The sequence below is a fragment of the Nerophis lumbriciformis genome, linkage group LG15 (assembly GCF_033978685.3).
Source record: "Nerophis lumbriciformis linkage group LG15, RoL_Nlum_v2.1, whole genome shotgun sequence".
Classification (NCBI taxonomy): Eukaryota; Metazoa; Chordata; class Actinopteri; order Syngnathiformes; family Syngnathidae; genus Nerophis; species Nerophis lumbriciformis.
In genome coordinates, this window is record NC_084562.2 from 28,877,349 (window position 1) to 28,896,558 (window position 19,210).

Below are 19,210 nucleotides of genomic sequence, written 5' to 3' on the forward strand. Positions count from 1 at the left end.
CAGGTGGGTTGTTACACACTCCTTAGCGGGTTCCGACGTCCATGGCCACCGTCCTAGCTGCTGTCTGTATCAACCAGGGTGAGCCCCACCCCTTTCGTGAGCGCACTGCGCGCGGAGTGACCCCTGTTACGCGCCCCCGGCAACAGGGGTGGCGGGCAGGTAAGCTGCGCGGGCGGAACGCGCGGAGTGACCCCTGTTACGAGCCCCTGGCCACGGGGGTGGCGGGCAGGTAAGCTGCTTACCTGCTGCGCGTGACGCCGGCCGCGGCGAAGGCGGACGAGGCGGGGTGTCGGTGCGGTGGGTGCGGTGGTGACCCTGGACGTGCGTCGGGCCCTTCTTGCGGATCGCCTCAGCTACGGCTCCCGGTGGGGCCCTCTCGGGGGAAGGGGCCTCGGTCCCGGACCCCGGCGAGGTGTCGGGGGCCTTCTCCGCTCCGTAAAAGTGTCCATCTCTTTTTTTTTTCTTCTTCTGTTGTGGCATATGCTGCAGGTGCCTGCTCGTTTTTCGTATGTGGGTAACAACATTTAACTATGTATATATATTTACCAATTGGTTTAACTGCCACCCGCCTGAATCTATTTAAAATCTAATTTTTTCTATTTCAACCGCCCGACCCGACCCGACCCGACCCGCGGATAAAATCTAATTTTTTTAAATTTCATCCGCCCGATCCGCGGATAATCCGCGGACTCCGCGGTTGTGCCCGCAAACCGCGCATCTCTAATATATATATATATATATATAAAAATAAATACTTGAATTTCAGTGTTCATGTATTTACACATATACACACACATAACACTCATCTACTCATTGTTGAGTTAAGGGTTGAATTGTCCATCCTTGTTCTATTCTCTGTCACTATTTCAGAACACACACATTATACAAATATACATTATAAAAATCAATAAGAAAACGGGAGCTCTAATTTGGGAGTCTGAATTAGGATCAGAAGTTCCTATATAAACATTGCGTACTCAAGTCGCCATTTTGTATTGATTACTGCAGCCGTGCACTGGATTCATTCACAAATACAAACTACAACTCACAAACACTTTAGAGTTAGGCTCCACCATCAGAATGTGTACTTCAACTTATAAAGATCACATGGATATTATTCAGTGAGTTGATTCACCAAAACGAACCTGTTATACAGGAGGAAAAAAGCACACAGGACGTTTCAATTGTTCACAGACTGGTCGCGCTCATCAGAATGACAAGACACTTCCGGTCTGCAGGTGATAGCATTCAATTGGGAAGAAACGCCCTACTGCCCCCTACTGACCAATGTGAATACTGAATTTCGAGAGATTTTCGGGAGAAAATTTGTCCCTGGAGGTTTTCGGGAGAGGCGCTGAATTTCAAGAGTCTCCCGGAAAATCCGGGAGGGTTGGCAAGTATGTAATAATGACTCAGAATCCATATTGTTATGAATTATTGACATATTCCACTTTTAAATATTTTTTGGGGGGAAAACATTGTATATTTGTTATGTCTGCCGTAAAAACAAAAGCGTGTGATGTGTGTAGGAGTGTTTTCACGCATATTTGTACGTGCTATTGTAGCGTCGTTAGCATTAGCTAATATGCTAGCACCTTTACGAGTGTGTGTTAGTATTATTAACTTTCATTCTTTTTGTATTGTTTCACTTTCACAAATTCCTCAGTAAATTCACCAAAACGTCAGCGTGGAGTTATTGAGTCTGTTTAGCTGATTGGAGAGCTAGCTTGCGCAGCTAGTGGCTCCATGACTGTCATGTCTGTGTAATCATGTTTTGTTTTGTTTAGTTATTGGACTCTTTAGTTTCTGGCTTTTCCCTCCCTTGTCTTGTTTCCATGGTTACCCATTAGTTTCACCTGTTCCACGTTTGGACTCATTGTGCACTCTTGTTTGTCACCATAGCAACCCATTAGTTTTCATCTGTCACGTCACGCACCTGTTTCACGTTTTGAGTCACGCACCTGTTTTCGTTAATCATGTCTGTAGTATTTAAGTTCATTGTTTTCAGTTTGTCTTTCTGGCGACATCCCCGCATTTATGCTCTTCACATTCCTGACACTTGTTTTCATGTCCATCTTTCATGCTGCTACTTTAGTCCAAGCCAAGTAAGTTTTTGTTTATTAATGCTATCGTCTTTTGGTTTCATAGTTTGTTCTCCGCCACTGTGCGCGCTTTTCGTTTGTACTTTTTTTTGATAGTAATAAACAATCATGTACTCACATTCCCGTCTCGCCCGAGCCAACTTTCCGTTGCATTCCGGAAAAGCAAACACCCAGGACCAAGTCATGACAATGACCATGACTTCTGTTTTGTTTCATCAGCCGTTTTACTGCTGTGTTACAAACACTGTTTGGAAACAATTAAGGTATGTAAATAAACATTTACAGACTATTTCTGTGTAAATAACTCATGTTTAAAGCTCTGAACCGGAAGTACAAGTGCCGTTTGGTCATCTTATTGTCCCTAGCGATTTTTCAATCCTCACTCCAAGCAAAGTTTGTAAGTTTTACAATATAACTAAAACAATTCTTAGTTACTAAAGTGTCCCGTGTGTGATGCCTGTAGGAGTGTTTTCACGCATATTTGTACGTGCTATTGTAGCGTCGTTCGCATTAGCTAATATGCTAACACCTTAGCAAGTGTCTGTGTCAGTATTGTTAACTTACAATGGCATTCTTTTTGTATTGTTTCACTTTCACCAAAACGTCAGCGTGGAGTTATTGAGTCTGTTTCGCTGATTGGAGAGCTAGCTTGCGCAGCTAGTAGGTCAATGACCATTGTTAGAATAATTGTTTCTAAATTATCACAAAAACTTTGTAAAGGCTGTCTTTTGAAACCTACCAAGAGTAAGGCTCGTAAAAATCCACTGTGTAGGGGGGGCGGGGGGGAGTGTAAACATAACTTGGTCCTAGGGAAATTAACCATTAACTGAAAATCGCAAGAAGAAGTTATTAGGGATAAGGAGATTATGGGAAAGTTTATGTGATAAACAGGAGGGAAATGTTAGAATAATTGTTTCTAAATCATCACAAAAACTTTGTATTACATTGTGTTCCTGACAAGAAGACAATAGGCTGTCTTTTGAAACCTACCAAGAGTAAGGCTCGTAAAACTCCACTGTGTGTGTGTGGGGGGGGGGTGGGGGGTGGGGGGGGCAAGATGGTGTTCCTGTGTTCTCTCATGTATGGTAATCAACAGAAGGATGTTGTTCTGGGCCAAGGACTTCAAAGCGGATAGAGCCAAGGATCTGCCCAATTTCCAGACGAACTCTTTTTGAAGTATTTTACGAACTCTCTTTGAACTATTTTATGGAACTCTTTTTGAGGGGGGGGGGGGGGGGGGAGTGAAAAGGAATGTATTACATGTAAGTTTAAAGTAGGTTTAACTTTGAAGTGTAGTATAACATTCTTAGGTTAGATTATGTTTTAGACTTTACATCTGGGTGTTGAGATAAGATAAGATAGTAACATAACATAGAATAAATAAGGAGGCATGGCAATCACAACAGCCATCAGCCGACGATAGACAACTCTTTGCTTTGAATATTGTTGAATAATAATTGCAAATAAGAAATATAAAGAATTGGAAGAATGTAAATTCTGAGTGTAAAAGTATAGATTCATTGGCGAATGGACAGTTAAGTGAGTTTGAAATGTTACTTAAAAAAACCCAACATAAAATAATATGTATAACATTTGAATTAGGAGAAAAATAACATTAGTGTAATTAAATCATCTACATTGTGAAGGACACAAAGTAAGCAAAATAAAAGTCCAATTACCGGTATGCAAAACAGAAGTAAAGCATCTAGAACATTCTCTAAACAGAGATGGACGCACTATTGTGGGAAGTAGAAAAACAGCAGTACTACAAGTACAAAAATCACAAACAAAGAAGCAAATGATGTCATTTCTAGGATTAACGAATTATTGTAGAAGTTGGATACCAAATTATGCTGAAATAGTAGCTCCATCAAGTAAATTAATCTAAAAATGTAATCATCTGTAGAGTGGAATTCAGGATCTGAAGCAGCATTCTGTGAAATAAAAATAGAATAGGATGTGCGGTTGTTACAGCAACTAAAAGTTTTGAAAGCTGTCAAATAACCATCAAAATACTCAATGCAAGCTGCAGAACTAATAGAAGCATGTCAAGTAATGAAAGATCAAAAGGTCACAATATAATACACATTTTCAACAGGCACAACACTGGAAGAATATAGGAATGAAAACGTCAACAATGTTGAACTGATTAAAAAAAATCGTAAAAGCAGTACAGCTACCAGCTAAAATAGCAATATGCAAATGTGCGGCACACACCAAAGGAACAGACACAGTATCAATAGGAAATGGGTTTGCCGCAGAAAAGGAAATACAAATTTCAAACTACAAACTAGTGACATGAATAATGATATACTAAAAGATATGCAACAACAAAGTACTGCAAAAGAAAAAGATAAATGGATAAAAAAACGGAGTCCCGTTGATCAAAGAAGACATCTACAGTAGGTAGGTCCAGACAATAAACTAATCTTACCTAAGAATCTATATAAGGGTGCAGCAATATTGAGCCATGGTTGTTGAACACATGGCTCAACAAGGGATATGATTACCCTTATACGGAAGTACTATACTTCCTATAGTTTCATTCCTGTATAATTGTATACAACATCTATGCATGGATTTTATTGAACTAAATAAGAGTGAAGGAGAACATTATTGTCTGGTCATAGTAGATGCATTTTCAAAGTGGGTAGAAATATTTCCTACAGGAAAAGCAGATGCGCTAACAGTAGCAAAAGCATTATGCAAAGATGTAATACCAAGATAGGGTGTAACTAAAACTATACAGTGACAATGGACCCCATTTTGTAAATCAATTGATCAAGAATATAGGATCATTATTCCACATTGATCTCAAAAATCACTCTGCTTATCATCCACAAAGCGCAGGACGAGTGGAAAGGACAAACGGAACAATTAAAAAGAAACTAAAGTGTCAGGCTTGCCCCTGACAGTTTGGTTGTGTTTTAGTTTTTCCTCTGTGTGTATATTATTTCCTGTCAGCGCTCTTGTTTTGGTTCTGTTTCCTGTTTTTCCCTGAGTGCTGTGTCCCCTCAGCTGTGGCTGATTGGCACCTGGCCACACCTGGTGTCAATCAGCCAGCTGCTATTTATACCTGCCCTACCCTCCAGTCACTGCTGGATTATTGATTGTCATTGTCATAGTCATTACTACCTGTCTTAACACTTGTCGTTGTAGCTCTGTCTACTTTTGTTTCACTCTGCTCATGTCCTAGTTCCTTCGTGTCACAGTAAGTGTTTTTGTTTCTTGTCCAAAGTTAGCCTCTGTGCTATTTTAGTTCATAACCAAATTTGTTCTCCGCCTTGTGCGCGCCTTTTGTTATTACCCTTTTGTTTGTTGTTTTGCCTTAGTGTTTAATTAAATCCTGTTTTCTTGCACAATGCCTTCCGCCTTCTCTGCATCTTGGGGTTCGTCACCTACAAACTCTGACATAGTTTATGCATCTTGGGGTTCGTCACCTACAAACTCTGACAGAGCAACATGATTTAATTAAACAGTAAGGCAAAACAACAAACAAAAGGGTAATAACAAAAGGCAAAATGGTGTTCTGTGTTCTCTCATGTATGGTAATCAACAGAAGGATGTTGTTCTGGCCCAAGGACTTCAAAGCGGATGGAGCCAAGGATCTGCCCAATTTCCAGACAAACTCTTTTTGAAGTATTTTACGAACTCTCTTTGAACTATTTTATGGAACTATTTTTTAACTATTTTACGACCTCTCCTTTTGAACTGTTCGGTAACCAAAGGCAACGCTGTTTACGACCCACTTCCCTCTGGAAGCAACTGTGGTCAGGTGGGGGCAGAAAGTCAAATAAAGAAGGAGGAGTGCAATCTTTTTGGGAGAGAGCGTGCTGAGACACGGTAAGAGGTTACAGGTCGGCGGCGACTCTCCTCAATATATTGAGTCCAAATTGAATTCTGTCTCTGTTTGATTCTTTGCCTCTTGTCTTGTTTAATAGATGTCATCAGTGTTTGAACCTGACACCGTGACTTCTGTTTTGTTTGATCAGCCGTTTTACTGCCATGTTAAAGACACTGTTTGGAAACAATTAAGGTATGTAAATAAACTTTCTGTGTAAATAACTCATTTCACAATGTATATATCTGCCGCGGCTTATAGTCTGGTGCGGCTTATATATGAAAAAATGTTGTTTGTTCTCAAATTTAGTGGGTGTGGCTTATATACCGGTGTGCTGTGTAGTCAGGAAAACCCGGTACGTTAGAAGTCCACTCTCCGAGGTACATACTGTACATTATACATGTAAAATGATAAGAATGAGTACATGAACTCACCAACATGGGACATACTGTACATCATACATGTAAAATGATAAGAATGAGTACATGAACTCACCAACATGGGACGGCCCTCAGCGATGGTCTGAGCCAAGGCTTCAGGGGTGAAATCCTGCAGGTCGCTGCCATTAATCTGCACCAGCTTGTCTCCTCGGCTGGGAAAACAAATACTCGATGAGTCAAGTGAGGAAATGTCATGGCTTCCCACAATTTTAGTTTGTTTTGGATTTAGTACTTGGACTTTATTCCCTTGGCTCGGCTCACACAGGTAAAGATCATTAGGCTGCTTCTGACCAAACACTACAAAATATTTTGAGTGGTATTAGATTGTCTTATAATACATTCACTTTTACTTTTTTATTATTATAGAGGTTTATTTGAAATAAGGACAGATACAAAAACATGTGAAAGAGTTATCCAATGTATGCATCATAGTGTTTGTAGCCAAAGCTCATTTACAACACTTGTCCCCAACAACAACAACAACAACAACACAGATCCAACATCATTAAAATAGGAAAATAAAAAACAGAATGAGTCGATAATAATGATAATAATAATAATAATAATAATACTTAAGTAACTTTTAATAAGCAGTACTTGTCAGAGTAGTTTTAATACGACATACTTTTTACTTTTGAGTATTTCAGTGAAGAAGAAACACTATTTGTGTTTTGTTACGTTGATTTTTATTTACCGTATTTTTCGGATTATAAGTCGCAGTTTTTTTCATAGTCCAGTGCGACTTACATGTTTTTTCCTTCTTTATTATGCATTTTCGGCAGGTGCGACTTATTCTCCGGTGCGACTTATACTCCGAAAAATACGGTACTCATTTCTACTGCTGTCAAATGATGATTTTTTACAAATCTTTATCATTGGTTTTGTTGTCACCACCATTCAGTCACCAGTGTGAATATACCTTATCATTGGTTTTGTTGTCGTCACCATTCAGTCACCAGTGTGAATATAACTTATCATTGGTTTTGTTGTCATCACCATTCAGTCACCAGTGTGAATATACCTTATCTTTGGTTTTGTTGTCGTCACCATTCAGTCACCAGTGTGAATATACCTTATCATTGGTTTTGTTGTCGTCACCATTCAGTCACCAGTGTGAATATACCTTATCATTGGTTTTGTAGTCAGTGTGAATATACCTTATCATTGGTTTTGTTGTCATCACCATTCAGTCACCAGTGTGAATATACCTTATCATTGGTTTTGTAGTCACCACCATTCAGTCACCAGTGTGAATATACCTTATCATTGGTTTTGTTGTCATCACCATTCAGTCACCAGTGTGAATATACCTTATCATTGGTTTTGTAGTCACCACCATTCAGTCACCAGTGTGAATATACCTTATCATTGGTTTTGTTGTCGTCACCATTCAGTCATCAGTGTGAATATACCTTATCATTGGTTTTGCGCTGCTTGATTTTTGGTACTGGACCACATTTTCCACTTGGTACTGGTGCTTCCCCTGTTGGAGCTGGTGAACGATCAGCACACTTCCATTGATGACAGACTCCTACAACACGTGTGACACAAACCTTCTGGTCTTTATTGATTGAATATATATATTTACATGTATAACAATGTGTGTATGTATGTATATATATATATATATATATACATATATATATATATATATATATATATATATATATGTCTTAATAAGGTTATCCAAAAAATAGTGCTCGATACCGTAGTAGAGCGCAATATATGTATGTGTGGGAAAAAAATCACAAGACTACTTCATCTCTACAGGCCTGTTTCATGAGGGGGTTCCCTCAATCATCAGGAGATTTTAATGGGAGCATTCACATATCATGGTTTATATAGGGCACAGAGTGGGTGGGTACAGGCTGGTGTAGGGGCGTGGTGATTGGCTCATGTGTTACCTAGAAGGTGTTTCACGAAATCCAACACAACACTCCAATACGTGCACCATGACAGCAACCACCCACCCACCACCACGAAAAGAATACCTACCGGAATTAATAAAAGGCTATCGATGCTGTCATCTAGTAAAGCTGAATTTGACCAAGCAACCCCCCCGTACCAAAAAGCCCTCGATGAAAGCGGATACAATTTCACCCTCACCTATGAACCCACGCCAGGAAACCAACCAAAAAAAAACAGAAAACGAAACAACATCATCTGGTACAACCCCCCATACAGCAAAAATGTCTCAACTAACATTGGCCACAAATTCCTCACTCTGATTGACAAACACTTTCCCAAAGGCAACAGCCTAAGAAAAGTATTCGACAAGAACAACATTAAATTGAGCTACAGCTGTATGAACAATATACGACAAATTATCTCAAACCACAACAAAACAATTGCAAATGAGCCGTCGGCCCCCAGACAGAGCGACCCCAAAACCAACAAAGGCTGTAACTGCCGCAAGAAACCTGATTGCCCTCTCAACGGGGGGTGCTTACAAACATCAGTTGTCTACCAATCTAAGGTAACACGCAAGGACATTAACACATCCGACACATATGTAGGATTAACCGAGGGAGAGTTTAAAACCAGATGGAACAATCACAAGGCTTCTTTCAGGAACCAAAACCTGCGGAATACCACAGAACTCAGCAAACACATTTGGGACCTCAAAGACAATAATGTTGAATATTCAATAACATGGCAAATTCTTGCATCCAGCACACCTTACAATAGTGGTAATAAAAGATGCAACCTATGCTTGAAAGAGAAACTGTTTATTATTTACCGTCCAGACCTGTCATCCCTCAACAAGCGCAGCGAAATTGTATCAGCATGCCGCCACAGACGGAAACACCTCCTAGGTAACACATGAGCCAATCACCACGCCCCTACACCAGCCTGTACCCACCCACTCTGTGCCCTATATAAACCATGGTATGTGAATGCTCCCATTAAAATCTCCTGATGATTGAGGGTACCCCCCCTCATGAAACAGGCCTGTAGAGATGAAGTAGTCTTGTGATTTTTTTCCCACACATACATATATATATATATATATATATATATATATTAGAGATGCGCGGATAGGCAATTATTTCATCCGCAACCTCATCACAAAAGTCGTCAACCATCCGCCATCCACCCGATCTAACATTTAATCAAAACCGCACCCGCCCGCACCTGCCCGTTGTTATATATCTAATATAGACAATGCAAGGCATTAGTGAGGTTATAAAGCTTTTGCCTGTTAAAGAAAGGAGACTGATCCAATGCAGCACAGACATCCAATGCGTGCCACGCTGTCACGGCCCAGACGCACACCAGTGCGCAATCATCTGGGAGCCGCGCTGAGCGCACCTCCAAGCGCGTGGAGGTGCGATGTCCCTCGCACCCGCGGCGGCTCCACCCGAGGCTTCAGCGCGCACCGCGGCGGCCATCCTACTCGTCGCGGCCTAGCCCTCGCGGCTCTCGCTGCCGGCGACGGCCGGGTACGGGCCCGACGCTCCAGCGCCATCCATTTTCAGGGCTAGTTGATTCGGCAGGTGGGTTGTTACACACTCCTTAGCGGGTTCCGACGTCCATGGCCACCGTCCTGCTGTCTATATCAACCAACACCTTTTCTGGGGTCTGATGAGTGTCGGCATTGGGCGCCTTAACCCGGCGTTCGGTTCATCCCGCAGCGCCAGTTCTGCTTACCAAAAGTGGCCCACTCGGCTCACCAGGGTGAGCCCCACCCCTTTCGTGAGCGCACTGCGCGCGGAGTGACCCCTGTTACGCGCCCCCGGCAACGGGGGTGGCGGGCAGGTAAGCTGCGCGGGCGGAGCACGCGGAGTGACCCCTGTTACGAGCCCCCGGCCACGGGGGTGGCGGGCAGGTAAGCTGCTTACCTGCTGCGCGTGACGCCGGCCGCGGCGAAGGCGGACGAAGCGGGGTGTCGGTGCGGTGGGCGCGGTGGTGACCCTGGACGTGCGTCGGGCCCTTCTCGCGGATCACCTCAGCTACGGGGGAAGGGGCCTCGGTCCCGGACCCCGGCGAGGCGTCCCTTCTCCGCTCCGCAAAAGTGTCCTTCTCTGTTTTTTTTCTTCTTCTGTTGTGGCATATGCTGCAGGTGCCTGCTCGTTTTTCGTATGTGGGTAACAACATTTAACTATGTATATATATTTACCAATTGGTTTAACTGCCACCCGCCTGAATCTATTTAAAATCTAATTTTTTTTTATTTCAACCGCCCGACCCGACCCGACCCGACCCGACCCGACCCGACCCGACCCGACCCGACCCGACCCGACCCGCGGATAAAATCTAATTTTTTTTTATTTCAACCGCCCGACCCGCGGATAATCCGCGGACTCCGCGGTTGTGTCCGCAAACCGCGCATCTCTAATATATATATATATATATATACATACATTGGTCGCCAAAAGTGTACATACACTTGTAAAGAACATCATGTCATGGCTGTCTTGAGTTTCCAATCATTTCTACAACTCTTATTTTTTTGGTGATAGAGTGATTGGAGCACATGCTTGTTGGTCAACTGTGCAGACAATTGTTCACAAGTATAAAGTGCATGGCACAGTTTTGTCACTGCCACACTCAGGAAGAAAACGCAAGCTATCACCTGCTGCTGAGAGAAAAATGGTCAGGATGATCAAGAGTCAACCGAGAAGCAGCAAAAAGCAGGTCTGCAATGAATCGGAAGCTGCTGGAACACAGGTGTCAGTGTCCACAGTCAAGCCTGTTTTGCATCGCCATGGACTGAGAGGCTACCATGCAACAAGGAAGCCTTTGCTCCAGACGCCACACCTTAACGCTCCTCTAAAGTTTGCTGCTGATCACATGGACAAAGATAAGACCCTCTGGAGGAAAGTTCTGTGGTCAGATGAAACAAAAATGGAGCTGTTTGGCCACAATACCCAGCAATATGTTTGGAGGAGAAAAGGTGAGGCCTTTAATCCCAGGAACACCATGCCTACCGTCAAGCATGGTGGTGGTAGTATTATGCTCTGGGCCTGTTTTGCTGCCAATGGAACTGCTGCTTTAAATGGGACAATGAAAAAGGAGGATTAGCTCCAAATTGTTCAGGACAAGCTAAAATCATCAGCCCGGAGGTTGGGTCTTGGGCGCAGTTGGGTGTTCCAACAGGACAATGACCCCAAACACACCTCAAAAGTGGTAAAGGAATGGCTAAATCAGGCTACAATGAAGGTTTTAGAATGGCCTTCCCAAAGTCCTGACTTAAAGGTGTGGACAATGCTGAAGAAACAAGTCCATGTCAACACATTTAGCTGAAGTGCAGCAATTTAGTGGTCAAGTGGTCAAGCAGAAGCTTGTGGATGGCTACCAAAAGCGCCTTATTGCAGGTCAACTTGCCAAGGGACATGTAAGCAAATATTAACTTCACGAATGTTTTTTGTGAGCAACAAGTATGTGCTCCAATCACTACATCACAAACAAATAAGAAATGATTGTAAAGTCAAGACAGCCATGACATGATGTTCTTTACACGTGTACGTACACTTTTGACCACCACTGTAACTCCACATGTGTTCATTCATAGTTCTGATCAATCTACAATGTAAATAGTCGTAACAATAAAGAAAACACATTGAATGAGGAGAAGGTGAGTCCAAAATTTTGGCCTTTACTGTATATATAAATACATACATACGTATATACACACATACATACATATATATATATATATATACATACATACATACATATATACATACATACATATATATATATATATATATATATATATATACATACATAAATACATACATACATACAGTGTATATATATATATATATATATATACATACAAGAGGTTCCGCAGCCTCCGTAGCAGAACCTCCAGGTTCTGTAACAGCTTCTTCCCTCAGGCCGTAAGACTCTTGAACGCATCATAATTAAATGATCCCCTCAACTCCCTCCAAAATGGATTAACTCGCTGGAATAAAAAAGACAATATAACATCATACTTGCCAACCTTGAGACCTCCGATTTCGGGAGGTGGGGGGCGTGGTTGGGGGCGTGGATAAGAGGGGAGGAGTATATTTACAGCTAGGATTCACCAAGTCAAGTATTTCATATATATATATATATATATATATATATATATATATATATATATAAGAAACACTAAGTCAAGTATTTCTAATATATATATATATATATATATATATTAGAAATACTTGACTTAGTGTTAGGGTTAGGGTTAGGGTTAAGATTAGGGTTAGGGTTAGGGTAAAAAAATTTTAAAAAGTTACAAAAAGTTAAAAAAAAGTTACAAAAAAGTTCAAAAAGTTAAAAAAAAGTTAAAAATATTAAATTTTTTTAAAATATTAAAAAAAAACTTTAAAAACTTTAAAAAAAAAAAAAAAAAAAAATTTAAATTTAAATTTTTACAAAAATAAAAAAAAAACTTAAAAAAACTTTAAAAAAAAAAAAAAAATGTTTTAAATTAAAACATGATTTTAGGGTTAGGGTTAGGGTTAGGGTTAGGGTTAGGGGTTAGGGTTAGGGTTAGGGTTAGGGTTAAGATTAGGGTTAGGGTTTGGGTAATTTTTTTTTTAAAAAGTTTAAAAAAGTTAAAAAGTTAAAAAAAGTTTAAAAAAGTTAAAAAAATTTAAAAAATTTAAAAAAATTAAAAAAATTAAAAAAATTAAAAAAAATTTAAATTTTTTTTTTAAAAAATTTAAAAAAATTTAAAAAAATTTAAAAAAAATTTAAAAAATTTAAAACTTTTTTTTAATTTTTTAAAATTTTTACAAAAATTAAAAAAAACTTAAAAAAACTTTTAAAAAAATAAAAAATAAAAAAAAATGTTTTGAGTTAAAACATGATTTTCAAGGTAAAAAATGATTTTCAAGGTAAAAAAAAATTTTCAAGGTAAAATTTTTTTTTCAAGGTAAAAAATGATTTTCAAGGTACAAAAAAATTTTCAAGGTAAAATTTGTTTTTCAAGGTAAAAAAATGTTTTCAAGATAAAAAATGATTTTCAAGGTACAAAAAATTTTTCAAGGTAAAATTTGTTTTTCAAGGTAAAATTTGTTTTTCAAAGTAAAAAAAGATTTTTCTTTTTTTTAACTTTTTTTAACTTTTTTTATGCACCTTATTGCTTTTTTATCCTGCACTACCATGAGCTAATGCAACGACATTTGGTTCTTATCGGGACTGTAAAGTTCACATTTGAATGACAATAAAAAGAAAGTCTAAGTCTAAGTCTATTACATATGCATACACATATATACATATATATACATAGATACACACATATATATATATATATATATATATATATATATATATATATATATATAAATAAAAGAAATACTTGAATTTCAGTGTTCATTTATTTACACATATACACACACATAACACTCATCTAATCATTGTTGAGTTAAGGGTTGAATTGTCCATCCTTGTTCTATTTGTCACTATTTTTCTAACCATGCTGAACACCCTCTCTGATGATGCATTGCTGTGTGGCACGCAAAAAGTGCTTTCATCAAATGCACTAGATGGCAGTATTGTCCTGTTTAAGAGTGTCACAACATTGCTGTTTACGGCAGACCAACTGCTTTACGGTATACAAAACCGTGACTGCTGTTGTTGTGTGTTGTTGCCACACTGGGAGGACGTTAATGAAACTGCCTAACAATAAACCCACATAAGAAACCAAGAACTCGCCCTCCATCATTCTACAGTTATAACGTGATTGGGGAGGTACGCTGTTTATATTGTGTGCCTGAATTTCGGGAGATTTTCGGGAGAAAATTTGTCCCTGGAGGTTTTCAGGAGAGGCGCTGAATTTCGGGAATCTCCCGGAAAATCCGGGAGGGTTGGCAAGTATGATAACATACATCCATAAACCTGGATGCATATGCAAAAAAAAATTAAAAAAGTTAAAAAAAAGTTTTAAAAAGTTTTAAAAAAAGTTACAAAAGTTTTTTAAAAAGTTAAAAAAAGTTAGAAAAAAGTTAAAAATATTTAAAAAATTAAAAAATATTAAAAAAAATATTAAAAATTTAAAAATAAAAATAAAAATTAAAAAATTTTTAGAATTTTTACAAAAATTTAAAAAAAAAATTAAAAAATGTTTTAAGTTAAAACATGATTTTCAAGGTAAAAAAAAATGTTCAAGGTAAAAAAAAATTTTCAAGGTAAAAAATGATTTTCAAGGTACAAAAAAATTTTCAATGTTACATTTTTTTTTCAAGGTAAAAATTTTTTTTCAAGGTAAAAATTTTTTTTCAAGGTAAAAAATGATTTTCAAGGTACAAAAAAATTTTCAAGGTAAAATTTTTTTTTCAAGGTTAAATTTTTTTTTCAAGGTAAAAAATGATTTTCAAGGTACAAAAAAATTTTCAAGGTAAAATTTTTTTTTCAAGGTAAAAAAAATTTTTCAAGGTAAAAAATGATTTTCAAGGTACAAAAAAATTTTCAAGGTAAAATATTTTTTTTAAGGTAAAAAATGATTTTCAAATTTTTTTAATTTAAAAAAAATGTTTTTAATTTTTTTAATTTTTTTTTTTTTTTTTTTTGTAAATTTTTTTTAACTTTTTTTTTATATTTTTAGTTTTTTAAAACAATTTAAAACAATTTTAAATGTTTTTAAAAAATTTTAACAATTTTAACAATTAACATTTTTTTTAGGGTTAGGGTTAGGGTTAGGGTTAGGGTTAAGATTAGGGTTAGGGTTAGGGTTAGGGTTAGGGTTAGGGTTAGGGTTAGGTTTAGGGTTAGGGTAAAAAAAAAATTAAAAAGTTTAAAAAAAGTTTAAAAAAAGTTTAAAAAAAGTTTAAAAAAAGTTTTTAAAAAAGTTTAAAAAGTTTAAAAAAGTTAGAAATATTTAAAAAATTTAAAAAATTTTAAAAAAAAATGTAAAATGTTTTAAAAAAAATTAAAAATTTTCTAAAATTTTAAAATTTTTACAAAACTTCAAAAAACTTCAAAAAACTTCAAAAAACTTCAAAAAACTTCAAAAAACTTTAAAAAACTTTAAAAAACTTTAAAAAAAAAAAAATAATTAAAATAAATAAAAAAATAAAAAATAAAAAAAATGTTTTAAGTTAAAACATGATTTTCAAAATGATTTTCAAGGTAAAAAAAAATTTTCAAGGTAAAAATTTTTTCGAGGTAAAAAATGATTTTCAAGGTACAAAAAAATTTTCAAGGTAAAATTTTTTTTTCAAGGTCAAATTTTTTTTTGAAGGTAAAAAATGATTTTCAAGGTACAAAAAAATTTTCAAGGTAAAATTTTTTTTCAAGGTAACATTTTTTTTTCAAGGTAAAAAATTATTTTCAAGGTACAAAAAAATTTTCAAGGTTACATTTTTTTTTCAAGGTTAATTTTTTTTTTCAAGGTAAAAAATGATTTTCAAGGTACAAAAAATTTTCAAGGTCAAATTTTTTTTTCAAGGTAAATTTTTTTTTTCAAGGTAAAAAATTATTTTCAAGGTACAAAAACATTTTCAAGGTAAAATTTTTTTTTCAAGGTAAAACATTTTTTTCAAGGTAAAAAATGATTTTCAAGGTACAAAAAAATTTTCTAAGTAACATTTTTTTTTCAAGGTAAAAAATGTTTTTTTAATTTTTTTAATTTAAAAAAAATGTTTTTAAATTGTTTTATTTATTTATTTATTTTAATTTGTAAAAATTTTTAAACTTTTTTCCAATTTTTTTATTTTTTTAAAACAATTTAAAACAATTTTAAATGTTTTTTATTTTTTTAAACAATTTTAACAATTAACATTTTTTTTAGGGTTAGGGTTAGGGTTAGGGCTAGGGTTAGGGTTAGGGTTAGGGTTAGGGTTAAGATTAGGGTTAGGGTAAAAAAAAAGTTAAAAAGTTAAAAAAAAGTTTTAAAAAAAGTTAAAATAAAAGTTTTAAAAAAGTTTAAAAAAAGTTTAAAAAAAAGTTTAAAAAAAAGTTAAAAAAAAGTTTTAAAAAAGTTAAAAAAGTTAAAAAAAAAGTTTAAAAAAGTTAAAAATATTAAAATTTTTAAAAAAAACTTTAAAAATAAAAAAAAATAAAAATAAAATGTTTTAAATTAAAACATGATTTTCGGGTTAGGGTTAGGGTTAGGGTTAGGGTTAGGGTTAAGATTAGGGTTAGGGTTAGGGTTAGGGTTAGGGTTAAGGTTAGGTTTAGGGTTAGGGTAAACTTTTTTTAAAAAAGTAAAAAAAAGTTAAAAAAAAGAAAAATCATCTGGCCAGGATCTCCAGCTCTCGCTGGATCGGTTCGCAGCCGAGTGTGAAGCGACTGGGATGAGAATCAGCACCTCCAAGTCCGAGTCCATGATTCTCGCCCGGAAAAGGGTGGAATGCCATCTTCGGGTTGGGGAGGAGACCCTGCCCCAAGTGGAGGAGTTCAAGTACCTCGGAGTCTTGTTCACGAGTGAGGGAAGAGTGGATGGTGAGATCGACAGGCGGATTGGTGCGGCATCTTCAGTAATGCGGACGCTGTATCGATCCGTTGTGGTGAAGAAGGAGCTGAGCCGGAAGGCAAAGCTCTCAATTTAGCGGTCGATCTACCTTCCCATCCTCACCTATGGTCATGAGCTTTGGGTCATGACCGAAAGGACAAGATCACGGGTACAAGCGGCCCAAATGAGTTTCCTCCGCCGGGTGGCGGGGCTCTCCCTTAGAGATAGGGTGAGAAGCTCTGTCATCCGGGGGGAGCTCAAAGTAAAGCCGCTGCTCCTCCACATGGAGAGGAGCCAGATGAGGTGGTTCGGGCATCTGGTCAGGATGCCACCCGAGCGCCTCCCTAAGGAGGTGTTTAGGGCACGTCCGACCGGTAGGAGGCCACGAGGAAGACCCAGGACACATTGGGAAGACTATGTCTCCCGGCTGGCCTGGGAACGCCTCGGGATCCCCCGGGAGGAGCTGGACGAAGTGGCTGGGGAGAGGGAAGTCTGGGCTTCCCTGCTTAGGCTGCTGCCCCCGCGACCCGACCTCGGATAAGCGGAAGAAGATGGATGGATGGATGGAAAAAAGAAAAATCATTTTTTTACCTTGAAAAACAAATTTTACCTTGAAAAAAAAATTTTACCTTGAAAAATTTTTGTACCTTGAAAATAATTTTTTACCTTGAAAAAAAATGTTTACCTTGAAAAAAAAATTTTACCTTGAACATTTTTTTGTACCTTGAAAATCATTTTTTACCTTGAAAAAAAAATTTTACCTTGAAAATTTTTTTTTACCTTGAAAATCATTTTTTACCTTGAAAATCATGTTTTAACTTAAAACCTTTTTTTTTTTTTTTTTTTTTTTTTTTTTTTTTGAAGATTTTTTTCATTTTTGTAAAAAAAATAATTGTTTTTTTAAAAATTTTTTTAAATGTTTTTAAATATTTTTAAATTTTTTAAATATTTTTAACTTTTTTTTAACTTTTTTTAACTTTTTAACTTTTTTTAACTTTTAAAAAAAAAATGTACCCTAACCCTAACCCTAATCTTAACCCTAACCCTAACCCTAACCCTAACCCTAAAATCATGTTTTAATTTAAAACATTTTTTTTTTTTTTTTTAAGTTTTTTTAAGTTTTTTTTAATTTTTGTAAAAAATTATTTTTTTTAAAAATTTAAAAAAAAAAAACATTTAAAAAAAAAAAATTAAATATTTTTTTAAAAATTTATTATTTTTAACTTTTTTTAAACTTTTTTTAAACTTTTTTTAAACTTTTTTTAAACTTTTTTTAAACTTTTTTTAAACTTTTTTTTAACTTTTTAAACTTTTTTTTAACTTTTTAAAAAAAAATTTACCCTAACCCTAACCCTAACCCTAACTCTAATCTTAACCCTAACCCTAACCCTAACCCTAACCCTAACCCTAAAAAAAATGTTAAATGTTAAAATTGTTTTAAAAAATTAAAAACATTTAAAATTGTTTTAAATTGTTTAAAAAAATAAAAAAAAATTGAAAAAAAGTTTAAAATTTTTTACAAATTTAAAAAAAAAAAAATAAATAAAAGAATTTAAAAACATTTTTTAAAAATTAAAAAAATTTGAAAATCATTTTTTACCTTGAAAAAAAAATTTTACCTTGAAAATTTTTTTGTACCTTGAAAATCATTTTTTACCTTGAAAAAAAATTACCTTGAAAAAAACATTTTACCTTGAAAATTTTTTTGTACCTTGAAAATCATTTTTTACCTTGAAAATCATGTTTTAACTTAAAACATTTTTTATTTTTTATTTATTTTTTTATTTTTTTTGAAGTTTTTTTTAATTTTTGTAAAAAAAATTTTTTTTTTTTTAAATTTTTTAAAATGTTTTTAAATATTTTTAAATTTTTTAAATATTTTTAACTTTTTTTTAACTTTTTTTAACTTTTTAACTTTTTTTAACTTTTTAAAAAGAAAATTACCCTAACCCTAACCCTAACCCTAATCTTAACCCTAACCCTAACCCTAAAATCATGTTTTAAATTAAAACATTTTTTTTTTTTTTTTTAATTTTTTTAAAGTTTTTTGAAGGTTTTTTTAATTTTTGTAAAAAATTATTTTTTTTAAAAATTAAAAAAAAAAATTACATTAAAAAAAAAAAATTAAATATTTTTAAAAAAATGTATTATTTTTAACTTTTTTTTAACTTTTTTTTAACTTTTTTTTAACTTTTTTTAACTTTTTTAACTTTTTTTTAACTTTTTTAAAAAAAAATTACCCTAACCCTAACCCTAACCCTAACTCTAATCTTAACCCTAACCCTAACCCTAACCCTAACCCCTAACCCTAACCCCAACCCTAAAAAAAATGTTAATTGTTAAAATTGTTTAAAAAAATTAAAAACATTTAAAATTGTTTTAAATTGTTTAAAAAAATAAAAAAAAATTGAAAAAAAGTTTAAAAAATTTTAAAAAT

The 19,210-nt window shown here is 35.4% G+C and overlaps 1 protein-coding gene across 3 annotated transcripts in view; it reads right to left on the minus strand.

Moving 5' to 3' along the window:
• Positions 1-19,210, minus strand: part of pir (pirin) — an 81,446-nt gene that overhangs the window by 15,849 nt on the left and 46,387 nt on the right. For all 3 annotated transcript variants that reach the window (XM_072914826.1, XM_072914825.1, XM_072914827.1), the window contains 2 exons: positions 7,796-7,914; positions 6,439-6,535 (listed from right to left, as the gene is read on the minus strand). In XM_072914826.1, coding sequence (XP_072770927.1) covers positions 6,439-6,535; positions 7,796-7,914 — 216 coding nt within the window. The remainder of the gene's footprint in view (positions 1-6,438; positions 6,536-7,795; positions 7,915-19,210) is intronic.